This window comes from Schistocerca gregaria, chromosome X (assembly GCF_023897955.1).
Source record: "Schistocerca gregaria isolate iqSchGreg1 chromosome X, iqSchGreg1.2, whole genome shotgun sequence".
In the NCBI taxonomy this organism is placed as follows: domain Eukaryota; kingdom Metazoa; phylum Arthropoda; class Insecta; order Orthoptera; family Acrididae; genus Schistocerca; species Schistocerca gregaria.
In genome coordinates this window covers 189,998,248-190,008,900 of record NC_064931.1, presented here as the reverse complement: position 1 = coordinate 190,008,900, position 10,653 = coordinate 189,998,248, and the positions used below count along the sequence as shown (strand labels likewise).

The window sequence follows — 10,653 nt, the reverse complement described above, 5'->3', positions numbered from 1 at the left end:
CATAAAAGATTAATTGGCTCTGTAGATTACAAATATCTTAATATTAAGGCTACATTTTATTTTAAACACCACAATAATTATATATAATTTTTGGCACAATGTTTTTTTTTCAAGTATCAGGAAACAACCTGTTGAAATTTAGGAAAGTGAAATGGAACTTCCCTATTGAACAAAAGAAATTATAAAAAGTATTAAACAGAAAAAAAAATTATCACATAATTTCTAGACTTCGATCTCACAATTATAATTCATTAGAAAAAAAGAGTAAAATATGATTGATGGTACACTACTTTTGCATTTTTTGCTGTCATGAAAGTAATGACCCATTTCTCTTTCCTGTTATCAGTTTCCTACAATATCTTATGTCACTAATTTAATTCTTCCGTGAACTGCGCCGCCTCTTTCTTGAAGTGCACTGTGGGCAATACCACTTTCCTTTAGGTGGGGTTTTCACATCCACACATGCATAATGGAACCATTCAAATGGACACTGAAACAAAGGTGATTCTCAGAAGTAAAATAGACATGTTCTTAACGACATATACTTGTAACAATATAAAACTGACTACATGGGTGTTACAAAGTGAAATATAACAATACATACATCTTCATTATCACATGCTATCATGTTGCCATAAGAAACTTGATTGCAAATACAGTATCTTGGTTCATTTGGATCATATTCCCAATCATTGCCATCAGAATTGTCAACTGCTGTCACTTCATTTGTCGCTATCGGTTCTTCAACAAGGGTAAGTGTTTGATGCACAGAATTTGAAACAGCTGATGCATTGGAACTTGCACCTTGATTTGATGAAGCATGCGATGATTTCCTGGAAAAATTAAACGTCTTATAGAGTTGGCGATGGGCATCTTCCAAATTTGTAAAAGTTTGACTAAAGTAATTAATAAATAAATGTGTGCATAGTGTAGTGTTACATTCACGTTGTTTACAGTGATCAGAGAGGAAAAAGACAAAACGGAGCACAGGCAATAAACATTCCCTTCAAACATTACCGAGATTAATACCCCCAACAAGATAGGTCACCATTAACGATGACACATTCCCTTACATGTTCAAGAGAGAATTCGGATTTAATTTAATGGATTGGTCCACAGTCCGGTGATCAGGAACTATGCGACATCATGTCTATTTTCCCTGCTAGCCAACCTTTTCTCCACCATCAGGATTTAATCTAGCTTTCTTTAAGTTGAGTAATGCCCTTAGTTGTCGACTACTACGTATGTGTTACTAAAATTACGAGTGTAAGGCAAATAAATATTTCTTTTTATCTGTAAAATAAACAGTAATATGCAACCAAAGGCAGAAAGACAGCAGTTCAGTTGATATCAGACATACAACAAGGTTAGTGACATAATGGAAAGAATAAATATCATGAAACAGCTGTGCGCTGGTCACATCGCTTGAACAAAAGATGGCAATGGTCAAAACAAATAACTACATTGGAGTCCTATTTAGCAAAAAATATCACTAGTAGACATATGGGAAAAAGACTTAAGAAATACAGATGGACTGAACTAGCAACAGGAAGCTCAAGATAAGCTGAAACAGAATAACCTGCTGGGAACCTATGCTGCACGCTGGCTCAAAGAGGCCACATCACCAAGTGACTGAACTGGTTGTTGCTACTCCTGCTGTTGATGGCAATGATAATGACAAAGATGCAACAACCAAAACTGTCAATACTACAACACTTTTAATAGCTATGATTAAGGTTCATGTACAGAGGTTACTTTATGTCCATTATGAAAACAATAGCTCTCAACACTAAACAATTTTATTCAAATGTGCCACAACAAAAATGAATCGGCAACAATCACAGGTGAGAAAATACAAGCAAAAGTTTGAAAAAATCCTAATCTGAAACAAAAATTGCTACACCAGACATAGGAACACAGAGAAGATACATATATATTTTTTCAAGGGGTGATGGAATTGCATTTGCTGGAAATTTTTCTAGATTTTCCGAACATACGAAACAAAAAGAAATACTTTTCACACACTGGTCAGCGCCAACTGCTAGCAAGCAATGAAGAGCACTAGCCTTTGGTGTTAACAGTTAAGACACATGTTTTGTGCTGATTATAATTTCATCCTCATTCACTCGCAAGTCGCCATAGTGGCGTTAAAAAACGTCCAACAATGCCATACGCTCATACATACTATCTCACATGTTGAATATCGGGCACTGGTGCCAGCAATCCTTGGCATGTGTTTCACAACCAGCCTTGCAGGCCATACAGCCCCCTGCCATATACCGAGAGGGGCATGGTTGCTTCCCAGAATTGGAAGAGTACAAATATCTGAGTAAATAAAGTGTTTATTTTGATAGCCATGTTCTGCTGGGACAACCTGCAAACCAGCCATAACTCTCCACCATCCTCCATCCTGCATTGAAGCCATCTCACCATCCCTGGGGTCAGTTTCAACACAACAAATCTAGCTCTGTCTCTTTCAAAGGATTTCCGTCATGGAAAACGCACCTGAAGTCGTGACATGGAGTCAAGGGCAGAATAACAGTGGGAAATACCTGAATATTACAGGATTCTGTGTAATGACTTTGTCAGTTGATGGTGTAAATGACAGACTGGTAAGCAACTGCACAACAGCAGCATTTGGATCAAATAATACTTACAGCAATCATTATTTGTTTTACTGCATGAATCTGTTTAATCAACAGGCACGACAGTTCATAGTTTTTAATGAGATTTTTTCTGGGCTCAAAAAGGCACAGCATGTTTTTCATAAATTTATTCATTTTGTATGGACTACAAGGTGCTTAATAAATCTCTTATTTTCTGTTACCTATTCCCAGGCAGCTAGGGTGATATTCTGAAGATCACTGCAGGTTCTTAGCATGAGATATGGCCAGTTTTCTCACAGTGTCCATTTCATCCTTGCCATAAATTTTCAATGGGGCTGAGGTACGGTGCAAGAGGAGAACAGTCAAGATATCTCATTCTTTTCTGCAGGCTACTTGTGCACCACAGCTGGCCTGAGTACTGGAGATTGATTCTGCCAGAAACAAATTAATATCACAGAACATACAGTCATGTTCCAAAAAATATGGAATACTCTGAATGACCAGAGATAGGCCATTCATATTCACAGAATAATGTACATGAGTATGTTCTGCAGAAATGATTAGCATTTCAGTCACCTGGGTTCAGCACGTGTCCTGTTACCTAGTAGGCACAGGATCCACCACAGGCCCTGATAACTTGATCCATATGTCATAGCATCAATGCATATAAGACATGAATGGTGTCCTCTGGTATAGCCATCCACGCTGCATTCACCAGGTTCCACAGTTCATCTGTGGTAGTTGGCATTGAGTCACAGCACTGAGCTGTCATTTCCTCATATTCCACACAGTTTTGATTTGCCACAGGTCTGGTGATCTGGTGGGCCAGGCGAAAAGGCTCACATCCTGTGACACTGAGGAGACAGGTGTTCATGCAGCAACATGTAGTCATACATTGCCCTGCTGAAAAATGGTGGCTGGGGTTTGGTGCAGAAAGAGTATGGCTACAGGTCACAGAACGTCATTCATGTAGGTCACAATGGTCACAGTGCCTTGGACACCCACCACATTTGATTTATGGTTGCACCTAATTGCTCCCCACACCATAAGGCTTGAGCTGGTACTGTAGGTCTTGTGCAAATGCAGTCAGTGTGATGCCACTCCCCTATCTGTGGTGAACCAAAATGTGGCCATCATTTTCAAACAAACAGAACCTAGATTCATCCAAAAACGCTATCAGATGCCATTCTTGTCCCAATTACATCATTCCACAAACCATTGTCATCTAGCCTGTTTCTGCACATTCGTCTCAAAGGTAGGCAGAGAAGTAGATGATGCACATGTACCCCATGCCATAATAAATAAATGTACCCCTAATAGTGTACGATATGTTACACTGTTGCATCAGAGCCTAGCAGGATGCAAATCTGTCCTGCAATGCCATTCGGATGAGGTGTTGATCTCATCGGGCCATGGTCTGGCTGGTGCAATCTGACCCACCTGTTGCACTGCCGAAACACTTTGTCCTACACAAGCAGCAATTTCCTAGATGGATGCATCACATTCTCTCATTCCAATAATGTGACCTCTTTCAAACTCACTGATTTGGCATTACAGTTTAACTCACTGATTTGGCAGTACAGTTTACGCATATGTCTGTGAGGCATCCTGCACATCTGCTTAAGTCACACTGCTCCATTACCTTAAGTTTATATCAACAACAAGTGCCGCAGACACAATTTAAGAGGGGATGATGATGTGCAGTGATACTGATGTTGATCTTGAACCTGTGGGCCAACATGGTTCAAAATGTTAATCTTTTCTGCAGAACATACTAATGTACATGTCCTGTGAATATCTCTGGTCGTTCGAAGCATTCTGCTTTTTTATGAACATGAGTGTAGTAGTTTCACAGTGATGGGATTATAGCACTGGCCATCTATCCTGTAAAGCATCCGTGATCTACAGGAACACATTCAGCTTCAAACTGTCACAGACACACAGACACTATAAGATGACTTGCAGATATATTTGGGATTACAAACGACATCATGTGACCTATGTATTCATACTAGACCATCATCTGCTACAAAAAATACTGATTCATCATAAGATACTTATTTTCTGCTTGTCACAATAGATATTTTTCTCAGGACACACTAATCGGAAAAGTTGGTGATAATCACAAAGCTTCCCCTTGAGATCCACATGTTTGCTTTGTATTCCAGCCTCCTGAAGTTGACATTGAACCATGCCAACAGACCCATGAAACACAGTATGTTTCACAGTTGAAAACAAGGTCTGGTGTAGGCTGTATGTTAATGTATTTCATTTAATTTGTGCGATTAGCTAATTTTAACGTTACGTCATTTTCAAGTACCTCAAACTGAAATACAGCAACATGGAAGAGAATTAACACTGACTGGATACATCACTATGTAGATATAAAACATTAACTGACCACATAATCACAACAAATTACAAAATGACAAGTATGTCAAATCACGCCAACATGAATAATAATGTATGGACTTTCTCCACTTAAAATACTTCATGAAATCATATATTTTATATGAATTACTCTATTGTATAAAATTTCAATAGGTTCATTTGTACATCCATACACAGTCACCTATTACTCATTACATACTATACAATACACCAGTTAAGACTGGTACATCAGCAATTAATAAAATGTATCTCTCTAACTGTTTTATGAAATTTGTAGTTATTTTATGAACTACTTCCAATGTACTGTGCAAAAATTTTAATACATTTGTTTGTATGTCCTTCCATCACTGATTACTTCGTATACAATACTGGAGTTAATATGGTACACCAGCAAATAATGCAATGTATCACTTTGACATTGCTATAGACAGTTCTATGATGTCAGCTGCAAATTTCTGCAGTGTGCTCAGGAATGCCATGCCATGCACCAGCTCTGATACCTTCTGCACTTAAATAAAGCAGCTGGACTCAAGAGTGAGGTAATTCAGGTATCTGTCTTTGAGTCATATACTGTCACTGGCTATTACAGAATGAATGGTGCATTGACAAACGCAACTAAGTGCGTTAGACTGTCAGTCACTGAAGAATAATGGTGTCACAAAACATGGGAATAACATCTAATGTGATAAATTACTCAACAATTAGTTTCCCCTTCTGCTAAGGTGCTCCTACAAGGAAGTCAAGCAGTTTCATCTCACCAAATTTGTCCACACAGTATTTAGGACACTAAACCTTAGTTTTCAGAAAAACTGAGGCCAGCAGTTACCACGTTTGAGCTCTTTCCTACTTCAACACGTTGGCGTAGTAATGAGAACGTTTAATTGCTGACTGGAGTGTAATGCAACAAAATCACTGTGCTTATGGTGTTTCCCCCCCCCCCCCCCCCTCACGTCAATTACTTTAGGTATAAAACTTGAGAGCAACTTTACTTTGTAAACCAGTCACAAGATAATACAAAAATATAATAATATAATATAATATGTGGTCATACATAATCATAACACATATTGTTTTGTATTATCACTAAGAAAGTTCCTTACCATTAGCTAATTCAGCAAAGATGCATTTTCATGAATATAATCAAAGTTTCTTTTCCAGTGATTATTATGAAATAGGAATGTGCATGAACCCAAATGTCTTTTTTTCAATATGCATGGTGTAGAAACTTTTTGTGTTTTGAATGCTCTTATGACATTTATTACCAGCTGCACTGTTAAGAGGAAGTTCAGGAAGAGACTGCCTGAATGATAATATGGAACACTTTGTTTTATGATCACTTTTTTTTAAAGAATTAAAGCCCATTGAACTGAATCCTTCTACAAGAGTTACTTTTGAGTGGTCTCCAATAAATATGTTACAGCACATTGGAACCAGTGGGTTATCGTGTGTATCAGAATTCTATAAAATAATCAACTTTTCATTATCTTCATCTTTCTTCTAGGCTACAATGGAATTAATTTATTATTATGACAATTTTTTTCCAGAAGTCAGAACCATCCATACATGAGGGCTACCAGTAAACATTGCCACCAGTTTTACCACACCTGCCACCTCAAGTGACTCCTCCTTGATTTACAACCTAATAACACTTATACCTACTGAAGAAAATTAACTGCATAGCTCCTTTAAATAGAAAGCCATTCAACTACAGCAAAACTGATAAACAATTTCCATATTCAAGAGTCTGTGTGTTGTCCTACAGCTAATAACAGCGTATTCTATTTGAAGAAAAGTATTTTCTTCTAGGAATGTGTCGAGAATATAAAAAGGTAAATTTTTGCATAATATTTCAAGCAATAATTCCTCTTTCATATGTCCTTGGTGTAAACTGGAAAAATGGCATGTTGAATTTTATTCACAACAGTGTTGTACCATATGTTGACACTGGCTATGATTTTCTGTCACCACTTTTGGTGTTGTCAAGTGTACGTTCAAAATGCCTTGAGACATTATCTGCCACACAGTAATTCTAGCCAGTGTGAATGGTGGTCAGTTCTTTCTATAAGCATTTATATTCTATTCAAGAATTTCCATTTCCTGTATAAATATTTCATGGATCAAATGTATGTTTAACAACAGAACTTGAATATTCAGAGAAAACAAATTTTCTACTGGTGCTTATTAGTTAACTGATTCCATGTCAGGTCCTTCTTGTTGTAATTGGAGACATATGAAAAGAAACCTTAATGACATGTAGTTCTGGCTGATTTCTCTGGAAATCGACCTTAGATAATCTCAATTTCAGAATACTGTGAAAGCTTCACTGTCATAATCTTACTAGGTTAAAATAAAAATTACCCCTCAGACTCTTACTTTTTTTGTTTCTTTGTTGTCTCCTGAATTGCTGCAATAGCAGTCTGAGCTGCACCAGCCAGCTCTTTGTCTATACTGAATTCATGAGCGTGGACACCTATGTTTATGGCCTCATACGAAGCCTTCAGGCTTGCAGTTCGGCGTCCCTGCTGCATCTGCAGGTAAAAGCACAATATCACCTTAACATGATTCTTTCACACAAATACACAAAATATATAAAACATAATTGACAAAACACAATATGTTTAAATTACTCTATCTTCCCTCATCCATTAGATTCTATTGTTCACTTTATCCTAATAAAGGAGTTTTCTGCTAGAAAATTTCATGACTGATGAAGGTGATCTACGTCACAGTGGATGTGTTCAGTCTGAACTAAATAATGTAATTACCCTGTTGAAAGGTGATGCAACGTATTAAAAAACCTCACTAATGCAGAGAGAATTTGTTTCTGCTGCAAGCATTTCCTTACTAGCCAGCCTGAAGCACAGAGTGACATTATAAAAATTATTATGTCTATAGGTTATGAAGCATTACAGTCACCAGTGAAGAAGAAATAAAAGAGGAAGGGGAGGACCTCCAGAAACATTGTACAAATTAGAAATTGATTTATATTCTAGTCCTGAAGTACCTGAATTGAAGCTTGATGGAGAAACTTAGTTTGGTATTTCTACTGATTTTCAAACTGCATCCAAATTATAAATAAAACAAAGTGGCATTTATTGATGCTCTGGATAATTCATGTTACAACAACAACAACAATAATAATAGTAATGCCCTGTTTATGCACTAGTGACAGAAAATAAAACATGAGAGGGTGAAACACATTATTTTGTAGATACAGAAGCCAAATTACATAAGTATTATGAACCACACTTTATACTTTTATACTGCCAGAAATCATTAAGCAAATCTGTAGAATGAACTGATTATTATTGGTCTGGCAGAGTTGCCACCCCAAGTGTGATGATTTGACAGTTTTCCACACATCTCCTGGCAAATGTTGAGCTGCTTCCCTATCTCCATCTCAAAAACCATGAGACACAAATAGTTGAAATATGAATTCCAATAGGAAAAAAGTTCACAAATAGATGGTACACACAATCTTCCTCCCATAGGATAATTTACATTAGTGGGCATAGGTACAGCATCCAGTCACAGAATTAAAATTACAATAAATGCCAAATCACGTAAGAGTGATTGCTGATGGTTAGTGATGCCTGCCATGGAAAGGGTTTGGGAAGGGCAACTGATAGCTAGTAAAGAGAGGAAACGAGTGCCTGGGACAGGAATGCTGTACAGATGAGCTGGAACTGGCCGCAGCTAGGGAAGTTGTGCATGGAGCACTATGTCTTGGATAAGCGGATTGAGATGGGGAGATAGATCAGAGGAAGATGGAGACTGTGTAGAAGAGAGTGTCAGTGCAGGATGAGGGAAGTTACTGTCATGGGCCGTGGGTGTGGGGCATGGCGTAGTGGAGGGTGAGGGCAGGACGGCTATAAAATCCAAGGATATGTTGCAAGAACAACTACCATCTACACAACTCAGAGAATCTGCTGTTGTGGAGATGGATCTAGATGCCATGGCTTGTGAGGCATGCTGTGGGCATGAGTGTTTTCTGCCACTGGATGGTCAACTCTGCTCTTAGTCACAGTTTGGTAGAGACCAATCATCTGGGTGAACAACTGGTTGGTGGTTGTGTCCAAACACAATTTGAAATGAAAATGTTATAGCTACCAACTGATAAGGACATCAAGGTCATTAACTTTCATCATATAAATATAAGGTGCGCACGCACGCATGCAATGTGCGCGCGTTACTACCTTTTGGGTTGCAGCTATAGCCTGAGAAGCAGCAGCTGCAATAGCATTTCCACCTGCTCCTATGTGACCTAAATTGTATCCCACATTTGATGTATTTGCAGGAGTAGTAGAAGGAGTCACCCTTCCTGAAACTGTAGCTGACTGACGTTGGTCTGGAACTGGTAACGATTTTTCAACACCCATTCTTTTCTCTGCTGCATGTGCCGTTGACACTGATTCACGTTTCTTTTCTGTGGAAAGTTAAGCAAATATCAATTTTATCTTTTAAATTTGTAACATACATGCAGAAGTATTTTTTTATTGTTTCATATAATATGATATACTGTTGAGGATGATGAGAATAAAGTGAAAGAAAGGATAAAATGGAGTATCACTCATTACAATGTGAACCAGTCTGCAAACAAATACTGAAGTCAGGTCAACATACAATACAGCGATTCCCAGGAGAAATGGTTAATATTGAGGGATGTGACAGGAATGATCATTCAAAGCAAAAAAAGTCTAGTATACATGGGCTCTAAAATACATGGCTTAAGAGTTATGAGCACTACTTCACCTGAAACAAATCTCTTCTACTGCAAGCTCTTTGTTTTTTGTATATTGAGCAAAAAAAGGGAAAAATATTCAGTAAACATGGGCTCTAATACGCATACTTTAAGAGCTGTTAGCACTTGTTCATCTTCGCTACATGAAACACATCTCTTCTATGGAACAAATATCATAGCTGTTGGGCCACGTCCTATGTTAAGTATCAGAAGTGACTGACAGTGAGCAACCTCTGGATATGTGACACTCCAGCAACAAGCGGCAGCATTGGACAATAAACTCTGGTGTGTTGTGTGTGAGCGACTATCTCCCGCTGCAAGATGGCTACCAGAGCCAACCAGATGTTTCTATAAAATGGTACCCCTAAACCACAGAATCTTTTATCTCAAGAGTAAGGCAACAAAAGTAGCTTTACTTAAGAAGATAAGTCGATAAAGGAGCACTGTGCATGAAATTTACAAAGGTGAGGAATATTAATGGAGAATTTGACAATTTATATCATCATCTACGAAGATCATGACAAATTCCTTGAAACTATATGCATGAGCAGAGAGATGTCCGACTATCTCATCAATAAATTAAAGAAAAATGTTTTTTACATGACCAAGCACTTTCAACAGCCTATAAATGCAGAAGAACAGCTGGCTAGTTAAATATAGATGAAAGAGTTCTGATCTGCAGGTGGTGTACAAGGTGTAATGGTAGTGTCGCAGCCTAGTAATATGGATCATTGTTGGTCCAGGGGTCAGGATTGGCTGCTTCTTATATTTTAACTGACTCAGTTGTAATCCTGTCACCAGTTCTGTATACTAAGTTTTATCTATATTGTTAACACTGCATCTGAAATTATATTTTTTAGGTCAACCAAATAAGTGTCAAGGGCAAGTATTTCAATTAATCTAAATAATCTGCAT

At 37.8% G+C, this 10,653-nt stretch overlaps 1 protein-coding gene across 1 annotated transcript in view; it reads right to left on the bottom strand.

Moving 5' to 3' along the window:
• Nucleotides 1–373: 373 nt before the first annotated feature.
• The window catches only part of LOC126298381 (inhibitor of growth protein 3-like), a 133,244-nt gene continuing 122,964 nt past the window's right edge, over nt 374–10,653 (bottom strand). The window contains exons 5-8 of the mRNA XM_049989689.1: nt 9,194–9,423; nt 7,371–7,525; nt 605–833; nt 374–490 (exon numbers count right to left, since the gene is read on the bottom strand). Coding sequence (XP_049845646.1) covers nt 374–490; nt 605–833; nt 7,371–7,525; nt 9,194–9,423 — 731 coding nt within the window. The remainder of the gene's footprint in view (nt 491–604; nt 834–7,370; nt 7,526–9,193; nt 9,424–10,653) is intronic.